Raw genomic sequence first — 22234 nt, forward strand, 5'->3', positions numbered from 1 at the left:
AAATAGAAAACCTTGGAGTTTATTTTTGTTTCGGTTCGGTGTGTGAATGCAAAGTTAGTACATGTACATACACAACAACACGAACGAAAAAAAAAGAATTGATAATATAACGTGTTTATACTGCGTACTCATACAGTCGTACAGACTCAAAATCAAAAGGAGTGTTTGTTGGGAATTTAAACGAATTTTTTTTTCTATACGCGATAAAATGCGCGCTTTCGTTGGATGGATTATGCTATATGTGCATTGTATATATCTCTATAGCTTCAAAAAAATAATTTACATTTACATGAATGAATAATTTTGTTTAGAAACATTCCATAACACTAGTACTAGCATGTATACTATACAATATTGTACGTTTGTATACAGCAGGAATTGATATTAATCCAAAAATATTCTAATTTATTGTGGGATGTGTCTTCGTTTACAGGCAATTGAGCTTTTGAAAAGCTAAATTTAGAAACCGAATGGTAAGTTCCTGAGCTTGTTTGCGGTTTTGCGGACAATTAGATTTTAAAGACCGATAGTAATTGTTGTCATATAATTGAAATTGTTTAAGCTATGACCATCCGTAGATGCTTCATACAGTTTTTCAAGCTTATCTTTTAATGGTCCTAATGGCTCAATGTCTTTACAATTCCAGCTCCAGTAGTATGACAAATCACAACATTTTGTCGAAGTTAACTTTTTTCATTAAGCAAAAATGGACATTTCGACTAAGTTCGTCAAATGTGATTCGGAATGTAACTGTCCGTGTTGCACGACACGTCAAAACGTACAACTTTCGTGACAATTAACGAATTGTGTAGGACCAGCTTTTCCATTTCAATTGAGCTTGAGTGTCCATCTATAAAGGATGTCCACTCCATACTCTTGTCAAGTGTGGCACACCACATATGTTTTAAGCTTTGAAAAAATGCGGATCAGGCCGTAGGGGGATTTCGAAAATGCCGAATATCGTGTGGATAGACACTTACAGTGTTATGTGCATTTTTTCCAACCGTGATTCGCAAAGTATGAATGATTCAAATTTTGTTTTGATTTTCAAGTCATTCATAAAATGAACCCGTCCGAACAAAATGAATGAGAACATTTTTTGCTGTCAATTTTGTTTTCTTCTAAATTTTTAGATTTTATTTGCATTCAAGCAAATTATAGTTTCAAATAGACAAAAATAGTTTGTCTTTTCCTAGAGGAGAAAAACAATGTTACGGATTACGCTGTGGTGTGGTATGAAAACGATGATGATTGTGTAAACATTCATCAAAAAAACCTGATTCTTGGTATTAAAGATGATCTAAATTGGTACCGGAAATTGTGTTAAAAAAATAATATTTTTGTGCGCAATTACACTGAGACAAAAATACACTTGAAGAGTGGGTATACGGGTGTATATATAGTTTTCATTTTTTTTTTCACTTATATATAAATCGGACTTGTTTACTAACACGCAAAATACAGCTATTACGAAGTATAAGGAAGGATTGTGTGTAGGTGAGGAATATACCGTTGAATGAATGTTATACATTTCTTATAAAACAGTAATGCCTCATTTATTACTTAATCAAATGCCAAACAAAAAGTGTTCAAGGATTTTATTTGTCTTATGTGATGTTTCAATCTTGACAGCGGAACGGACGAAAAAGAAGTTGGTTTTTGACCAGAAATCGGATGCGTTTGCTGAGCAGAGTCAGTAGCGATTCGTCCAAGTGAACTTAGGTCGCAGGCAAATGGCGTTTTCGATTGATTATTATTAGCTGTATAATGTGGTGATTGGTCGTATGTAGTACAACATTCTCACATGGTCTATTTCAGTGAATACATTTTGTTACATTTTCCTAGATTTTCCCAAATTTTTCCAAAACAAATGGTTGAGAAATTTTAAGAAAATGTGGGAAAACTGCCTAGTAAATTCGATTCCTATTTTGATGATAAAATCTTGTACACTGTCTTGTACAGTGTAAACTTTCTGGAAATTCTAAATGGATAGACATCTACCTTTACATTTGTAGATCCATTATTCATCGTTAATTTATAGTGTATTTAACTATCGAGACACTTATCGAACTTAAAAAGAGATTTTGGATAATTGAGACAAACTTATGAATTCCAGTCATCTGTTTCAATTTTTTCTTAAGACAACACGCGGGCTTTTCGCCTAAACGACTGAATAACATTACCAATGAACAATCACATGTAACACAAAGAGACAAAATCCAAGACGCAACCTAATAACCGATTCAATCAGATGTCATTGTTGTGGACAACAACCTGATGAAGCGAATTATTTGTGTTGCGGTTGAGTTTCGAACCCACGACTGGCAATTCAATAATTTAATGTGAAGTCTCGACTTACACACTGCGCTATAGGCTACATCGCGAGGGAATAAACGCACTCACTTGCTGTGGGGATAAACAAAAAACATAACCGCACATACCGAATTTTCCGAACAATATTGTTTTGTTCTTACGATATTTTGTGCAAGAAATTCATCAGAAATGTAAATAAATAGTGAAAATTATGAAATATTGTAAAAATAAGTCGTGTCGTCAAGTTTTCGGTGACCTTTGTCATGTTCTGTTTTTGTTGGCGATTTCGTATCGGATGTTTGTCATTCCAAACCAAAAATGAATCTTTTTTTTTTCGGCTGAAATCTCGATGACAAGGCTTATTTTCACAGTATTTCATAATTTTCACTATTTATTTACATTTCTAATGAATTTCCTGCACATAATATCGTAAAAACAAAACATTATTGTTTGGAAAATTGCGTATGTGCGGTTATGTTTTTTGTTTATCCCCACAGCAAGTGAGTGCGTTTATTCCCTCGCGAAGTAGCCTATTGAGTTGTTGTATTGATACATATCGTATCGTATGGACCTTCGTTGTTTCTATGATGCCGAAAATCACAAGTTTTTTTTGATTGAAAGACGTGGTAACGAACAGAGGGAAGCGAGTGTGTATTCTTTAATGTTACACTTTAATGATCTTGAAATTTGAAAACAGAAAGCACGATTAGGGAGGTGCTTAGCCAAAAGCATACAGTGTAGTAGTTAGAGGGGAGTAACATTGTAATGTAAAATCTGTAGATGATACTTTAACCATTTCAACAACTTAATCACCCTATTTCAAATGAAGAAAGGCAAGTCTTTCTTAGTGTGTCCATCTATTTTATCGTAAAAATGTTACCCAACCAACCGATACTTTTCCAACCTTTAACAGTAAGTTACCTACAACAGCGAATATGAAACCGATTTTTTTCACGATGGAATCGAATTTATTAATTTTTAATTGGAGGGCAGTCACATTTTTGTCCAATTCAAATATCAATTTATTTACTGCACTCAGTGAAAAAGTCAATTAGTCGGAAAAGTCTGATCTTTTTCCAATTTTTTAATTTGATTCATGCCAAAATTAAAATCGCCTGGACATTTACTGGTACAGTTTATGATAGCAGTAGACTTTGTGTCTGATGGACATAGACATCAAAGCATAGCACAGTTAATTTATTTGATAAGATGAAAAAAATTTCATCTGTAAAATGCCGATGTTTGTACAGGGGTCAGGGGATATTTTGTGAAAATTTGGCTTTTTTTCTTTTAATCAAATTTTCTTTCATTTTGTTGCAATAAACGTATTCAATTGTGAATGGCGAGATTTGGTAACTGTACTTGTACTAGTTTATTTTACCACTTAAGTGCGGCGAAAGTAAATTTTTCTTTTGCGGCCCTGTGAACAATGAATTTTCGCAGAACATATGTGGTAAAATTCTTAACCTGTTGTCATCTGTTACAGACAACGACAGCAATAATAAACGACAACCTCTGACTAATAAGGTCTTATATAGCAGAAAGCATGTTAAAAACAAATGAAGTAACAGATTTCTGAAATCAATCTACGAAAATCTTTAATCAAATGAAGTAATAGATCATAATGCTTGCCGTCTGTGACAGTTTAAATTCGTTGAAAATCTTAAACAAATAAAGTAAATCCTTGCAAGTCAAATCGACTAAAGATCTTGGAAGACAATTGAAACCGACAAAAAAATTATTTCGAATCTAAGAAAAACCTTTTGCACTCAGAATAGACTTCCGGTCGATAATTAAGCCAAAATCAAGTTAACAAAAATGTTGTCAGTCCTAAAATGTGGAATGAGCTAGATTAAGAAGGTATGAAACGGCGAAAATTTATTCTTGTTCTTCGTCAAACTGTAAAACGGGCTTCTCTCTTGTATTTTTTTTTACTAGCTACACCAACGATACCATGAACTTATTAGATTTTGTGACACGTCAATATCGTTATTTGTTTGTTGTTGAATCAGTCAATAATGACTAGGTGCAACTCTCGTCACACATAAAATATGTTCGGTAACATACGAAAAACAAATTTTGCTCAAAATCATACGTTCAATATTTGCATTCGCTACACCGCACACGGCAATTTTAACACAAATTATGCAAACAAATACCGACAGTAATTAAACACACCAAATGACGTCCGACACGTTGCCACTGACCGTTAAACGTGAACATCAAATCGAAGGAAATCCCCCGATAATTTTTGATCATAATTTATAGGTATAGGAAAAACATGACCGTAAAACCTTGCAAAAAAGAACGAATGTCTTTTATGAACAGCACCTTACAGATGGAATGATACTGGATGAAGTAATAGATTTTGCATCAATCACTGTCTAGTACTGACGTGTCTAACGAAAAATTGCAGCAAAGAAAAGGGAATAGTGGAAACGTAAACCGATTTGTAATGAACTCTTAAATATGAGGTGACGATACAGGATACAGTAGACGTGTGACGATTATAGGATATATTTCTTACCTCTAATATTTGTTGATTAATGTCATTCTGGGCCATTCCCGCTTGTTGAGCCGAGCCAACATCCAGGGTTAGACCAGATGGAACAATTAAGACATGCTCACGGCCTACAGCCGTGTCCCGAGCCATATCTGCAACAGAAAAGAAATATTTCAATTTTAATCATATTCATTTATTGAGCGACAGTTCAGAACTCAGTACTCATTGTTCTCATTGTAAATTTAAATGGTCCTCCAGTAAGCACAATGTATGAGTGTGTCGTGTCTTTCTTATATTGCTATTTTAAACAGCAATGATTCACAATTCACGAAATAAACCATGTCTATAGCTCTCTTATAGCTTGATATTATTTTAAACGCATGAACTTTGAGAGACGAAGTAACATTATATATGGAAAATCCCAATGAATTTCAAATTCTATTGTATATATTTGTGTGTAGTACGTACGTACACTCTATAAAATGCGATATGAACGCAAATAAAAACAACTTTATTAATTTATTCAAATTGTGTAAAGTATAGTAATATTCTGGAGTCAATGGAAAATGGACATCATCTTGATAAAACTGTTTTCTATTATGACTGTTAAACGAATACACATTTTATTAAATGATAACGTAATTTAATTCTGAACGATGCAAAATAAAACCATCGAAACTGGTGTGTATAGAGCGGACGAGTTGTAGTTATGAATGTGTTCGCTTCGTGAACATTTTGAACGCACCATGGAAAGAATTTTATTATTTTGCTAGATTTCGTTGTGCAGCCGTTTTAGTAACAATTTCAATGGCAGTCGTATCACATATCGCAGGTAAAAGTGGAGTTTCTTTCAAATATATTTGTGCAGAATAGATGATTCCCCAAGACATAGAATCCTTCAAAAGTAAAGAGTTGATAACTGTTTTGAATTTTTTAACTACTCCTAGAGAGGTGCGACTACTAGAGAGTGAAGACTCCTAAAGAGATCTGTGACTCCAAGAGATCTGTGACTACAAGAGATCTGTGACTACAAGAGATCTGTGACTACAAGAGATCTGTGACTCCAAGAGATCTTTGACTTCAAGAAATCTGTGACTCCAAGAGATCTGTGACTCCAAGAGATCTGTGACTACAAGAGATCCCTGACTCCAAGAGATCTGTGACTCCAAGAGATCTGTGACTCAAAGAGACCAGAAAGTTCCGAATCAAATATTAAACGACGATTTTAGGATTGCAATAGACTATGAATTGTTGAGTGATCTATGATCTAACTTACCTAGAAAATGTTACCGATACATGTTACGCATTGAATATATATTTGTGGGTTAAAGGAACGAGCGAATTCAAAAAAAGTCTCAAGTGAAAGTTTCATTGAACATTTTTTTTTATAAAATAAAAAGTTTGGTAATTGTTTAGGAGAATTAAATGGAGGAACCATCTTATCAAGTATGGAAATGGGTCAGTCATAGTTTGAATATTCAAAAATTTATTGTAAGCAAAAGTTCAAACTAATTGGGTAATAAGTCGGATTTGGTTATTTTTGTATTGCTCGCCTAAGAATTTGTTTCCAGCTAAATCGAATATATATGAACAAACACTCGAATAGCGTCGTCTGGTTCTTCTTCTTTTTTTATGATTGATGAAAATAGAATATCCTGGCCAAAGAAGGTTTGATTGGTTCATTGATTTTGATGAGAAAGGTAATTTATGTGTATATGTATAGATGGGAGTCATAAACCAAAAACATGTTGTTGTCGATATTGAATCGGTTGTATTTGATATGAGTCTGAAACAATGGTCATTTGACATACCTTTCTTGAAATGTTCTTAAAAGTTGCTGATTGTTGAGTAAAAAATGCATGACATTTTCTCAAGAAATACACCCTAATAAGAATCCAAAAATAGATGGTACGTAGATCAGTCCAGTCAAAATGAATTAACGGCCAACTAAAAACTATTCAATAAAATTTGTGGAAAGAGGGAGACGACGTTATAATTTTTTCCTGTCTAACTAACGTCTTCTTATGAGTAACTGCTTCGAATTGTCGTGTTGCTACAATCGATCGGAAAATTTTCAAAGATAAAAAATCGAGCGTAGTCTATAGCCTATTCGATTCTCTCAGACAATGTTTCGTGTCAAATTAAAGTGAAAAAATGAGACGCCACAAGACGACAATTTACCTAGACGACAATTTCTGTAAAAATTTAGTAACGCTCTGAACAACCAAAAAATGTACCCCATTACAAAATACCAGTGGCACCGATTATACAAAGACGATGGAGGCAATTCACATCATGGGAAATATTCTGGGAGCAACACTTCTGAAATTAGAGGATAATTTTAACACTTCATTGCAGAGTAGCGACAAGAACAGATTTCTAACTTTGGACAGATGAGGTTCAGAAAAATGTCTTTCTTCCTTGGACAAAACCAAAGTTGTCGCCTCTGCAAAACACCATCACTACAATGGGAAAGATATCATTTTTGTAACAAAATGAACATAGGACGAAATTTAAAAAAAAATGTAGCACCAGCCGAAGCACCTGCACCACGATAATACGGTAATATACATTTAGAGAAATTATTTAATGCTGAGACGTTACAAATGATAATCACTTCAATTTACTTCAATTTCGAACAGATGGCTTACATGGTAAATAGTTTTCGTAATAGTAATTGTCGTTGTGTTATCAAATAGCCATCAATTTATGTTCGTTGTACATCTACACACTTTCACAAAATTCGTCTATGCAATCAATAGCCCCGAGTAAAGGAGAAATATAAAATAATGTCTAATAACCGCTACGACCAATTCGAAATGCTATTATTATCACTGAAGACATACGATTCCATAAAACTGACGATATACTATTTTGGTAGACATTTTATAGGCGTTATTGGTGGTGGAAGGCATAAAATTATATCTAAATATAGCCAGCAATCGATATATGGCTCAATGTCGCGACAAACTTCGAATTAAAAATAACACATAATTTACCGACAAAGCTCTTCATTGCTTAGCCTCTTATATGGTCATAAATGTGAAGCTATACCGCACCACCACCACCACCAACAACAAATGTTCACATAATAAAAGATACTGGCCCGAATAAAAGACGATGGAAAATATATAGTAAAACGAACACAATAAACGAGCCACTTTTTTTTTCTTAAAACCCTATATTTATCCTATTGAATATCCTTGTACCGCCAGTACATAGCATACAATATATCCATGTACTATATAAATGCGTGATTAATTCTATTTTTACAAATATTTCATTTTACATAATTCATATGGAAACCAATACAATTTTGATGGCTAATGTTTGAAGGCCGCAGAGTGTGGCTACTAAATTATTATGAAACTTGAAACGAGCTTATTTATTCGCAATTCTTCCTGTTTTGTTTCGGTTTTTTTTTCCTTTTCTCGTGTGTGTACTAAGGATTTGCCTTCAATGTAGACTTTTCGCAGGTAATACTATTATAGCCCGGGTGGATGGTGTAAGTGAAAGAACATGTTATTACTCAATGCAAGGTCATCAAAAATATTTTCCTTTTATTTTAGTCGATTGAAACGTTTGAACGACCATAAGTAAAATGACCAATTGATTTTTCTCTTTAAGCTTATACTCCAATGTTACCCTACGCACAACTCAGATAAATTCCTTGTCCTCCGTTTGGTGTGCAATTCGTTAAAAAATAATGAATTGAAGAGAACTTAAATTCAAGAACAAAGTCTGTTTTGGTTATAGAGCGACTTCAATTTCATTTTTAAACATGTCTGGGTGCCCATGTAATTTTTGGGTGCCGATTAGCATCAGCTAGAGTGTGGATTTATCAGACTACAATGTTCATTGCAGCGCGAAAGAGAAAATCATGGAATGAATGAGTTACGTCCCTTAGTTTAAAATCGAATTGTCAGGGTAAGCTTCAGAGGTCGCTTCACCCCCTGCTAAACCAACTACCAATATAATGTTCAAGCTAAATTCCGAAGAACGTGAGGATTGCATAATCGAGCCGAAAGGCAATTCCATATGTCTTTGCAATGTAAATATCGAATATCTGCCGTGGGCGCAGTAATGACAAAATTTGCTGGCCGCAAGCGTGTATACAGAGGTAATTGATTCATCGATCATCTAATAATGTTCTTAGTATATCGACTTTATTATATATCGGAACCAGCCAGAAGAATAATAAAGTGAATGTGCGTGTGGTCATGCTTGGGTATACGAATGTATCAAAAATTCATTGGCTTCACCGAAATGGTTACCAGTATCATTAACTCTTACTGGAAAAATCTAAATTAAACAACGCTAGGGGTGGAAATAATAAGAAAATTTAATGTCAAGGCTATTGGAATCGAACGGAAATAGGATTACGATTTGTTAAAGTGTAGAAAATCAAACAGACAATGGGTATTATGCTCTCCATAATTTAGATATTGGGAAAAAATTGTGTCCAGTATCCCAGCAATTTGAATAAAATTTGATATACCCAATGGTTTGCTTTAATTTCTTGATGGTACCTGTTTGAATTACGGACGGTTAAAGGTTTCAAAGCATATTCTGAATGAACACACGCAAGCCTGTAGTTGGTTACACATTTAGTTTATGCAGTCCCAGTTAAATTATAAAATTTAAATTGAGTTGGTTCGATGGTAGTATACATATACATTCAAAGTACCATTACGCACGTGGCACGTAAAGGTTAATAAAAGGTTTTTGAAGTAAACAAATCGCCATTACTAGAAAATATTGCAGATGATGTGGGTTTCATTTTAATCGTTCTAAGTGTTAAAGCGGGTTAATTCCCTAGCTCATAGCAACCAATATTTCATAAAAAAGTGAAATCAATTTAATTAGGTCCTCCTTTTCATATTTCAAGCACTACTTTCGACGCCCTCATCGTGTAAAATCAACCTTTCATACCTGGAGATAAATACAAAAGTCTCGTTTTAGTGTGATTATTGACCTCGGCTTCGCCTCGGATCAACTAAATTCTCACAAAACCTCTGCTTTTCAACCTTTTTTTCGTACTTTTGTAAATAACTATTAAGTACAAACGGTAGCATCTCACATACTACGAAAAATGATCTCCGTGTGTCTTCACGAATGATATAATGTGACCAGTATACAATGTCACATATCAGAAGTTTTGTATGTCCTCTAGTCCGGCGAAAAGTGCTAAACATTTTCTATCGCTATTGTAACAGGAACAACAATAACACAATTATGTAAATAACAACGACCAGAGAAAGTATTTTTTTCCCTTCAAAATGTTTTGTGCCGAGATATGAACAACTGTTAGCTGTCAAAACAATAAAACCTTAATTAATAACTTAATACCTTCCAACGTTCGCATTCATTTTAGCGTCAATGATGTATTTATAATACAAACGTCCGAAATATCTTCATACGAAAATTAAACAAATTATCAATACGCAACAAAGCCATTACGCATTTTGTCATATCACCACAAACTACGTATTATAAATGAAAAATTGAAGAAGAAAAAAAAAGCGATAGATACAAATTCCACACACAGAGTGGAGTCGAAAGCACAATGGAATATACAACTGTAACCGACAATTTATGTATATACGAGAAAATAAGCGTGCTAATCGCAACACGCATGTGTGACTTGCTTTTCCGTATTTTCAATTTTAGAATTATAGAAGTGTAAAATGGCGTATTTAAAGCAAAGTGTTTTGTTGTGAGTGAAATTTAAATTAAAAGAAGAAGAAGAGGACGCGAAGGAAAAAAAAAAATTCATTATTATTTTTAGCGAAACGATGACACAAACGGGATATTTCGATTTGTGATCATGTTACGAAAATAGAATAAAAACTTGATTTATTAATAAACGTATTAATTGAAAATAGTTTATTAGTTAAACTAAACATACAATATTTGATTGGGCATTCTCTTGTGTGTGGATTGAAATTTTTATAAAGAATGAGAAGAGTGTAGACGGAGTGGGCGGATAATTTTCTTTTTCTGATGGTAAAATCAGTTTAATTTTTGCGCTTTGATTAATGAACTTTCCTACATCCATCGATCTTTTTTTTTTTTTTTTTTTTGAATTCCTACTCGTTGATGGATTCAGATTTATTGAAGCTCATTTCCGGTTTGGAAGTGACGTTTAGAAAAATGAAGATTCCACTCTTGTACATAAAATCTTGTTGATATACAATGCCATAGGATGTGTTACATCTTTACATCTATTGCGCAAAATTTCCATTTAGGCACATGTTAGCAAAATAGCTATTTCTTTATTAAAGTCCCAGAAATTGTAAGCCGACATTCTTTGAAGCAGACAGGAGAATCTATTATTCCTTGGCGTCTGTTCATATGACGCCGCTAGAACAAAACTAGTCTGCATCCTGTGGCACTTCGTGCCACGTCGCATCCTAGCAAGCTAGACCGGGCAGACACCTGTTAGAGACTAACACCTGTTACAGACAAACAGAGAAATTAGAGACGAACACCTGTTATAGACAAACATCTATTCGAAAGCAACTCTAAGTCTGCTAAACAGCTATACGAAAATCGCTTCGCTCAGCTCAAACATTCTTATGAAAAGTTAGTCCAAAACATCACATTCTTCTTTTGTAATGCCTAATATCGTCTTTTCATTATTTATTTTTCATGCCAGGGGGCTGCCGCCCCCTGGACCCCCGCAATCACCACTCTTACAGCTTTTCGAACTAAACACCTCTTTCCGTGTGACACTCCCACAATTTTACAGTTAAGTTAGCCCGAAACAATAACTTCTTCTTTTGTAACGCCTTATATCGTCTTTCCATTATTTATATTTTTCATGCCAAGGGGCTGCCGCCCCCTGGACCCCCGCAATCACCACTCTTACACCTTTTCGAACAAAACACCTCTTCCCGTGTTATACTCTACTGAAAACCATCAATTTTTGGTGAATCCCGTACCCTTCTACAACTCATGCCACAACTACTGTTTCAATACCGAACAACTTTGCCGAAGAAACTACCTTTCCATCTGCTTCACACAAAAAGTTACAAAAATCTAGGGGGTGGTCACTCACACACAAAAGCGTACACTGTGGTCACATTCAGACAACAACTCTTTCAATAACCAACAACTTTGCCGAAGAAACCAACTTTCCATCTGCTTCACACAAAAAGTTACAAAAATCGAGGGGTGGTCACTCTCACACAAAAGTGTACACTGTGGTCACTTCCATACAACCACTCTTTCAATACCCAACAACTTTGCCGAAGAAACCAACTTTCCATCTGCTTCACACAAAAAGTTACAAAAATCGAGGGGGTGGTCACTCTCACACAAAAGTGTACACTGTGGTCACTTCCATACAACCACTCTTTCAATACCCAACAACTTTGCCGAAGAAACCAACTTTCCATCTGCTTCACACAAAAAGTTACAAAAATCGAGGGGGTGGTCACTCACACACAAAAGCGTACACTGTGGTCACATTCAGACAACAACATTTTCAATAACCAACAACTTTGCCGAAGAAACAAACTTTCCATCTGCTTCACATAAAAAGTTACAAAAATCGAGGGGGTGGTCACTCACACACAAAAGCGTACACCGTGGTCACTTCTATTCAACCACACCACTCACCTCTCAAACCCATACAACTTTCCCCAAAAACAAATCCATTTTTCTCAAAGAAAAACTCAAAATCATCATCGATCACTGTACGTTGGAGTAGCTCAAAAATGGCCCACTTGGAGAGCTGTCACTCGCTCGAAATTGATCCGAATTTCCTAAATTTCAAACTCTCTCAATTAACAACAACTTTGCCGAAGAAACCAACTCTCTATCTGCTTCACAGCCAAAGATACAAAAATCGAGGGGGTGGTCACTCAAACACAAAAGAGTACATTGTGGTCACTTCCATACAACCACTCTTTCAATACCCAACAACTTTGCCGAAGAAGCCAACTTTCCATCTGCTTCACATAAAAAGTTACAAAAATCGAGGGGTTGGTCACTCACACACAAAAGCGGACACTGTGGTCACTTCCATACAACCACTCTTTCAAGAACCAACCACTTTGCCGAAGAAACCAACTTTCCATCTGCTTCACATAAAAAGTTACAAAAATCGAGGGGGTGGTCACTCACACAGAAAAGTGTACACTGTGGTCACTTTCAGTAGACAACTCTTTCGATAACCAACAACTTTGCCGAAGAAACAAACTTTCCATCTGCTTCACACAAAAAGTTACAAAAATCGAGGGGGTGGTCACTATTACTTAAAAGCGTACACTGTGGTCACTTCCATACAACCACTCTTTCAATAACCAACAACTTTGCCGAAGAAACGAACTCTCTATCTGCTTCACAGCCAAAGATACAAAAATCGAGGGGGTGGTCACTCACACACAAAAGCGGACACTGTGGTCACTTCTATTCAACCACACCACTCACCTCTACAACTCATTCAACTTTCCCCGAAAACAAATCCATTTTTCTCAAAGAAAAACTCAAAATCATCACCGATCACTGTACGTTGGAGTAGCTCAGAAATGACCCACTTACAGGGCTGTCACTCGCTCGAAATTGATCCGAATTTCCTAAATTTTTTTTTCCTCGATTCGTACAATCCATACCTTTTATTTAAACTCTCACACGCCCCTCTAGCTTCTAAAACAGCCGCGCCGCAATTACAAACGTGTTCCCGTTGGTGGGCAAACACCCTACTTACCACCTTAACTCCAACAAATTGACCCCAATTTTTTTCCAGTTTTTTTTCTTCGCTTCGTACCATCAATACCTTTCATTTGAGCCCGCTCACGCCTCACCACCTTCCAAAACAGCCGCTCCACAATTTAAAACATTTTCCAGACCCTCAAAAAAACCCATAAAATCCACTCTACCACCTCCCGATGAAAAGTTAGAAAAAAACTTTCTTCTGCAACTTTGTTCACCGCAATCAATGGAACATTTCTTCTTCCCCCACCGACGCTCCATCTCTCAAAATGACCGAGTTATATCGATTCTGCCATTTTCCACCTCCGCACAGTCATAACTTCACTATCTCCGAACAGACTTTTCACCGGACCACGTTTTCTCCACGTTTCAGACCATTCCCTACAACATATCAAAAAGTGTTTTTTTTTTTTTTTTTTTTGCTCTGAACTTTCATTTTGACGGTAAATAGCGGACAAACAGACAGACACAAAGAAAGACAGACATCTCGTCGTTATAATATAGTACTAGGTGTATCCCGTGCCCATAAGGGCACCCCCACATTTACAACGATCGGGGTCTTCGACCCCTCTGCATTCGAATGGTTTCAGCGGAGCTTCGCTCCGCTCAAACATTCTTATGAAAAGTTAGCCCCAAGCAACACCTTCTTCTTTTGTAATGCCTAATATCGTCTTTTCATTATTTATTTTTCATGCCAGGGGGCTGCCGCCCCCTGGACCCCCGCAATCTCCTATAATACACCTTTTCATGCAAAACACCTCATCCCGTGTGACACTCCCACATTTTTACAGTTAACTTAGCCCGCAACAACACCTTCATCTTTTGTAACGCCTAATATCGTCTTTTTATTATTTATTTTTCATGCCAGGGGGCTGCTGCCCCCTGGACCCCCGCAATCACCACTCTTACCCCTTTTCGAACTAAACACCTCTTCCCGTGTGACACTCCCACATTTTTACAGTTAACTTAGCCCGCAACAACACCTTCTTCTTTTGTAACGCCTAATATCGTCTTTCCATTATTTATATTTTTCATGCCAAAGGGCTGCCGCCCCCTGGTCCCCGCAATCACCACTCTTACACCTTTCCGAACTAAACACCTCTTCCCGTGTGACACTCCCACATTTTTACAGTTAACTTAGCCCGCAACAACACCTTCTTCTTTTGTAACGCCTAATATCGTCTTTCCATTATTTATATTTTTCATGCCAAAGGGCTGCCGCCCCCTGGACCCCCGCAATCACCACTCTTACACCTTTTCGAACAAAACACCTCTTCCCGTGTTACACTCTGCTGAAAACCATCAATTTTTAGTGAATCCCGTACCCTTCTACAACTCATGCCACAACTACTGTTTCAATACCGAACAACTTTGCCGAAGAAATCAACTTTCCATTTGCTTCATTACAAAAGTTATACAAATCGAGGGGGTGGTCACTCACACACAAAAGCGTACACTGTGGTCACTTTCAAACGACAACTCTTTCGATAACCAATAACTTTGCCGAAGAAACCAACTTTCCATCTGCTTCATACAAAAAGTTACAAAAATCGAGGGGGCGGTCACTATTACCTAAAAGCGTACACTGTGGTCACTTCCATACAACCACTCTTTCAATACCCAACAACTTTGCCGAAGAAACCAACTCTCTATCTGCTTCACAGCCAAAGATACAAAAATCGAGGGGGTGGTCACTCACACACAAAAGCGTACACTGTGGTCACTTTCAAACGACAACTCTTTCGATAACCAATAACTTTGCCGAAGAAACCAACTTTCCATCTGCTTCACATAAAAAGTTACAAAAATCGAGGGGGCGGTCACTATTACCTAAAAGCGTACACTGTGGTCACTTCCATACAACCACTCTTTCAAGAACCAACAACTTTGCCGAAGAAACCAACTTTCCATCTGCTTCACATAAAAAGTTACAAAAATCGAGGGGGTGGTCACTCACACAGAAAAGTGTACACTGTGGTCACTTTCAGCAGACAACTCTTTCGATAACCAACAACTTTGCCGAAGAAACCAACTCTCCATCTGCTTCACATAAAAAGTTACAAAAATCGAGGGGGTGGTCACTCACAAACAAAAGCGGACACTGTGGTCACTTCCATACAACCACTCTTTCGATAACCAACAACTTTGCCGAAGAAACCAACTTTCCATCTGCTTCACACAAAAAGTTGCAAAAATCGAGGGGGTGGTCACTATTACCTAAAAGCGTACACTGTGGTCACTTTCAGTAGACAACTCTTTCGATAACCAACAACTTTGCCGAAGAAACGAAGCTTCCATCTGCTTCACATAAAAAGTTACAAAAATCGAGGGGGTGGTCACTCACACACAAAAGCGTACACTGTGGTCACTTCCATACAACCACTCTCTCAATTAACAACAACTTTGCCGAAGAAACGAACTCTCCATCTGCTTCACAGCCAAAGATACAAAAATCGAGGGGGTGGTCACTCACACATAAAAGCGTACACCGTGTTCACTTCTATTCAACCACACCACTCACCCCTCAAACCCATACAACTTTCCCCGAAAACAAATCCATTTTACCCAAAGAAAAACTCAAAATCATCATCGATCACTGTACGTTGGAGTAGCTCAGAAATGACCCACTTGAAGAGCTGTCACTCGCTCGAAATTGATCCGAATTTCCTAAATTTTTTTTTCCTCGATTCGCACAATTCATACCTTTCATTGAAAGCCTCACACGCCCGTCTAGCTTCTAAAACAGCCGCTCCGCAATTACGAACGTGTTCCCGTTGGTGGTTAAACACCCTACTTACCACCTTAACTCCAACAAATTGAATCCAATTTTTTTCCAGTTTTTTTTCTTCGCTTCGTACCATCAATACCTTTCATTTGAGCCCGCTCACGCCTCACCACCTTCCAAAACAGCCGCTCCACAATTTAAAACATTTTCCAGACCCTCAAAAAACCCCATAAAATCCACTCTACCACCTCCCGATGAAAAGTTAGAAAAAAACTTTCTTCTGCAACTTTGTTCACCGCAATAAATGGAACATTTCTTCTTGCCCCACCGACGCTCCATCTCTCAAAATAACCGAGTTATATCGATTCTGCCATTTTCCACCTCCCCACAGTCATAACTTCACTATCTCCGAACAGACTTTTCGCCGGACCACGTTTTCTCCACGTTTTCTCCACGTTTCAGACCATTCCCTACAACATATCAAAAAGTGTTTTTTTTTTTTTTTTTTTTGCTCTGAACTTTCATTTTGACGGTAAATAGCGGACAAACAGACAGACAGAAAGAAAGACAGACATCTCGTCGTTATAATATAGTACTAGTCTGCATCCTGTGGCACTTCGTGCCACGTCGCATCCTAGCAAGCTAGACCGGGCAGACACCTGTTAGAGACTAACACCTGTTCCGGAAAAAAGCCTGTTACAGACAAACATCTATTCGAAAGCAACTCTAAGTCTGCTAAAGAGCTATACGAAAATCGCTTCGCTCCGCTCAAACATTCTTATGAAAAGTTAGTCCAAAACATCACCTTCTTCTTTTGTAACGCCTAATATCGTCTTTTCATTATTTATTTTTCATGCCAGGGGGCTGCCGCCCCCTGGACCCCCGCAATCCCCATTCTTACACCTTTTCGAACTAAACACTTCTTCCCGTGTTACTCTCTGCTCAAAACCATCGATTTTTGGTGAATCCCGTACCCTCCTACAACTCACGCCACAACTACTGTTTCAATACCGAACAACTTTGCCGAAGAAACTAACTTTCCATCTGATTCACACAAAAAGTTACAAAAATCTAGGGGGTGGTCACTCACACACAAAAGCGTACACTGTGGTCACTTCTGCACAAACACTCTCTCAATTAACAACAACTTTGCCGAAGAAACCAACTTTCCATCTGCTTCACACAAAAAGTTACAAAAATCGAGGTGGTGGTCACTCACACACAAAAGTGTACACTGTGGTCACTTTCAGACGACAACTCTTTCGATAATAAATAACTTTGTCGAAGAAACCAACTTTCCATCTGCTTCACACAAAAAGTTACAAAAATCGAGGGGGTGGTCACTCACACACAAAAGCGGACACTGTGGCCACTTTCAGACGACAACTCTTTCAATAACCAACAACTTTGCCGAAGAAACCAACTTTCCAGCTGCTTCACACAAAAAGTTAAAAAAACCGAGGGGGTGGTCACTCACACACAAAAGCGGACACTGTGGTCACTTTCAGACGACAACTCTTTCGATAACCAACAACTTTGTCGAAGAAACCAACTTTACATCTGCTTCACACAAAAAGTTAAAAAAAATCGAGGGGGTGGTCACTATTACCTAAAAGCGTACACTGTGGTCACTTCCATACAACCACTCTTTCAATACCCAACAACTTTGCCGAAGAAACGAACTCTCTATCTGCTTCACAGCCAAAGATACAAAAATCGAGGGGGTGGTCACTCAAACACAAAAGCGTACACCGTGTTCACTTCTATTCAACCACACCACTCACCTCTAAAACCCATTCAACTTTCACCAAAAACAAATCCATTTTTCTCAAAGAAAAACTCAAAATCATCATCGATCACTGTACGTTGGAGTAGCTCAAAAATGGCCCACTTGGAGAGCTGTCACTCGCTCGAAATTGATCCGAATTTCCTAATTTTTTTTTCCTCGATTCGTACAATCCATACCTTTCGTTGAAACGCTCACACGCCCGTCTAGCTTCTAAAACAGCCGCACCGCAATTACAAACGTGTTCCCGTTGGTGGTATTAGTATTAGAAAACGCTCAAAGTTCCACCTTTGGGTAGCCAGCCCGTCCACTCATATCTTACATGACGCACCAGATTAGCATAAATCTAGTACTTCAAGTGAAATAATTTTTTGTAGAGCAAAGAAACACATAGAAGAATCTAGCTAATAAAAGGTTGGTTTCTAAGATAAATTTGCTACCTGTAGCGGTCTCTAGACCTCATGATTATTGACATGAAGTACGTCCGCATTTCTATGCACACATAGAGAACAATTCCTGATTAATCTGGTGAGTTTTGATGTGTGTCATGAAACTCATATTCCAGCTTTTTCATAACCATTTACAATTGTTTGTGTTCTGCATAACACGGCATGACAAATGACTCCGATATTTTCTTGCGGAATGCAGAAAATACGGAAACGACAACCGCACTGAATTACTGGATCCGAAAATACTTTTTTTGTTCGGTTAAAATCTTATGTTGTCCACGTCCACCTACCTTTGCAAATTTCAGGTTTGCAAAATGCGATGAAAAAGAGTCACAAAATTTCTTTCACTTTAATTTGGTTTTGATATTTAAAATAATATTGGAATTATTTTTGAGTTCAACGTGAAATTGTCGGACTGTCTAACAAGCACGCCAATCAGAAAAACTGTTTTTTTTTTAGTTTAACCAACGAAAAAAGTGCAACAAAATTGGAATGCATTTTAATTTGCAAAAATGAATATATTTTTTCAGAGTTTGTACAAGCCACAACTTTTAGTGTCATAATATACGAGGGATGGATAGTTTCTGATTTTAAAATCTATCCTGTTGTTCAAACAGTTTGACTACATGCACGTCTGAACGTGGCTGAGATGATAATGTTTGACTTTGATTATAATTGAACAAAATTTAGGGAGATTGCGATTTTCACTCTTAATTATAAATTGACTGATTACGTTGTATGGAGAATTAACTTAAAATTTTCGTAATCTCCTAATTGAACATTTCTCCAACACTCATGGCCAATCGTTGATTTTGTACAATGTCCGTAAAGTTATAATCTTATGGTCTCAAAGGCTATTGAATTTAAAGCAGTCGGAAAAAAACGAATTCTTCTAATATTGGTCGGGTAATGGCATTCTGAAATTAAAATTTCAAATTTAACTTTACAGCAATCTCAATCTTTTTTTTTAGAATCACAACCCCGCTAAACCTGTATAGTCTGTAGAGATGAGCGGGCCGACGTTTTTTCAATACCCGACCCGACCCGGCCCGATCCAATTTTTTGAACCCGAGCCCGACCCGACCCGAGACTTTTCTCTTCGCGGCCCGACCCAACCCGACCCGAAAAAATCATCGGCCCGACGTGACCCGACTTTTTTTTACTATAAGAAATTTAATGAAAAATCATTTTCTACGCATAAAAGCTTTGCAATAATCTTATACGCGAAGTAAAATAATAAAATAAGTTAGTGTCTCATGCTTTATAGGCTTTTATTGGCTTACTTTAAATTTGTATTTCTAAGTCGGGCCGGCCCGAATTTTTGTTTTCAAAGCCCGACCCGACCCGGCCCGAATGAATTTTCAAAACCCGGACCCGAACCCGATCGGGCCGGGTCGGGTCGGGTCGGGCCGATGTATTTCGGGCGGCCCGCTCATCTCTAATAGTCTGACAAACTTTTATGACTTCATCTCCGTAACAACTCTAAATTTGTATTTTGTAAAAGTTAATTTGTAATTTGGAGGCTGTTGAAGGGAGTTTATGTAAGGAAAAGAATTGAAATATAAATTCAAATGAAAATAGCAAAATTGGAATTGATAATACAATTTAGTTCAAAGTTTAACTGAATTAATGTATTTCTAAATTTAGATACGAAATTGTAAATCCAAAATATTCTCAATACGGTTTCGCAGAAGTTGAATACAATTTAAACAACAGAAAATTTAATTATAAAATCGATCAAAACAAGTTTTGTATAATGTAACATAGAAATATATTAAATCGAGGAACGAGAGCAGGCATCAATAATAGTGACTGCGTCTCTAACCTCCACAAAAAATAGGCCGTTTTCCCTTCCGTTTTATCTCCGAATCTTATGTTTGTGTATGGCTCAGCCAATGAGAATGGTGTGCTAAAGGGCGTAATAGAATGTTACTTCGATCGTGTAATTACATGCAGAATTCAAAAAGATCTGATCGGCTGCGACATGACAAGGGATTAGAGTGTCGAACATTTTTTATTTATTTTTCATTCAAAAATTTAGCACGAACTCGAATCGAAAACATTGCAAGTTAAATGCAGAAACAGGACATGTCACATGATGGTGATTCATTAGAGAAATGAATTTTTATTCATTTAGCTGCGTTTCGAATAGGCTGACGATGTTTTTTTTTTGAACTATAAAAAAATGTCTATTGATAGGGTCATTGAAACGGAACTACAGTCGAGGGCAGTGAAATTTCAGCATGTTTTTCGGCTGATCCACACGTAAAATGAAAACTGTTTATACTTGTTTATACCGTTTAAGCTGCTACACGCACGCTGGAAGTGGTAAAATCGTACACTCGCGGAATTTTGAAAACCGACACATTTTCTGTTTTGTGGTTTATTGGTTTTTTGTGAACTTTACATGTATTTTTATATGAAGAAATCGGAAACTCGAGTAAAACACATGAACACATGTGTCGGTTTTCAAAATTCCGTGCTTGTATAAAGACTGTTTTGATTGTTTGTGTAGATCAGGTGAAAAACAGCTGAAACAAACTCATGCTGAAATTTCACTGCCTCTAACTGTAAATCAATTAAATTTTATTTTTCTTGTAATTCGCTAGTGTGGCACGTCCCGTTTTAGCATTTAACTGTAGATATACGACAGTCAATCATAGCCTTAGAAACTTTTTACAATATGCGGAAAGTCTCAGCCGAAATATTTACCTTTTCCGAAAAGTTACGAAATTACCAATTTTTGACGAACATGAATTGTAGAGTATTGGTAGCGGATAATCCCACGGACATTAATATGCTGAGTCTGTATATAATGCAATTGCGCTGCTTTGTTTGGTAAGCGCAAATTAATGTAATTTTATGAGTCCTACGAACTCTCATGTCCTAGCAACCGTTACCGAATCAACATACAATTAAATAGGCTACAAAAATACGTTTAATGTTCCAAATGAACACGCGTACACAATAAATGAAATTATTTTGTTTTGCATTTCCGTAATGGAAATACAGTTGACGGCGGCGGCTGTATTTCGGACGGCAACGTTCATTGGGACAATCGGCTCTTATAATAATAAAAGAGTTACGGAACATGTTTACTTTACGACTGAACGTCACACTGACTGTATTATTTGTTAATTTTATTAATTATTATATTTTGTGTCGTGTATTTCGGAGAGCACATCTAATTGAACGGGAGCGAATTCAACACACACCGATTGGTTGAATATATGAACAAATGTGAATTATAAGTGTATACGTCTTTTCGTCTTTATGTTCCTTACATGGGTATATGTACATAATACCAAAGTATACGTTGTTGTACAGTACAATATATATATAATTTCAAAATGCCATTTATGAATAAAGCGCTGGCTTGTTGCATATAATACCACAAAACCAGTGACACTTGTAGATTAAAATTTTAAAGGAAAATTTTATGTACACACTGACTTTGTCTATTTATAGACGTTAAGTCAATTTGTTTTTATTTTGGTTCGTATATTGAAACAAGTGTTGTCTTTCGGCTAATAAAATTCCATTTTTAATGTAGTTAAGTTGAACGAAGTGAATATAAGAAATAGTATATTCCAACCGGCAGGGGTGAATGAAACTGCAATAAAACATTTTTGATAGGACAAAGTGAAGTATGGCTAGCAGAAATGCGAAAAGGGGACGTGTCGCATTAGTGAATCATAAGAAAAATGAAATATCGTTCACTTTAAAGAGTCTTGCGTTGT

The 22234-nt window shown here is 36.8% G+C and overlaps 1 protein-coding gene across 11 annotated transcripts in view; it reads right to left on the reverse strand.

The window, feature by feature from the left end:
• Positions 1–22234, reverse strand: part of LOC119067417 (histone deacetylase 4) — an 81406-nt gene that overhangs the window by 17703 nt on the left and 41469 nt on the right. For all 11 annotated transcript variants that reach the window (XM_037170380.1, XM_037170379.1, XM_037170386.1 and 8 more), the window contains exon 3: positions 4841–4968. In XM_037170380.1, coding sequence (XP_037026275.1) covers positions 4841–4968 — 128 coding nt within the window. The remainder of the gene's footprint in view (positions 1–4840; positions 4969–22234) is intronic.

The sequence above is a fragment of the Bradysia coprophila genome, assembly GCF_014529535.1.
Source record: "Bradysia coprophila strain Holo2 chromosome X unlocalized genomic scaffold, BU_Bcop_v1 contig_12, whole genome shotgun sequence".
NCBI lineage: Eukaryota > Metazoa > Arthropoda > Insecta > Diptera > Sciaridae > Bradysia > Bradysia coprophila.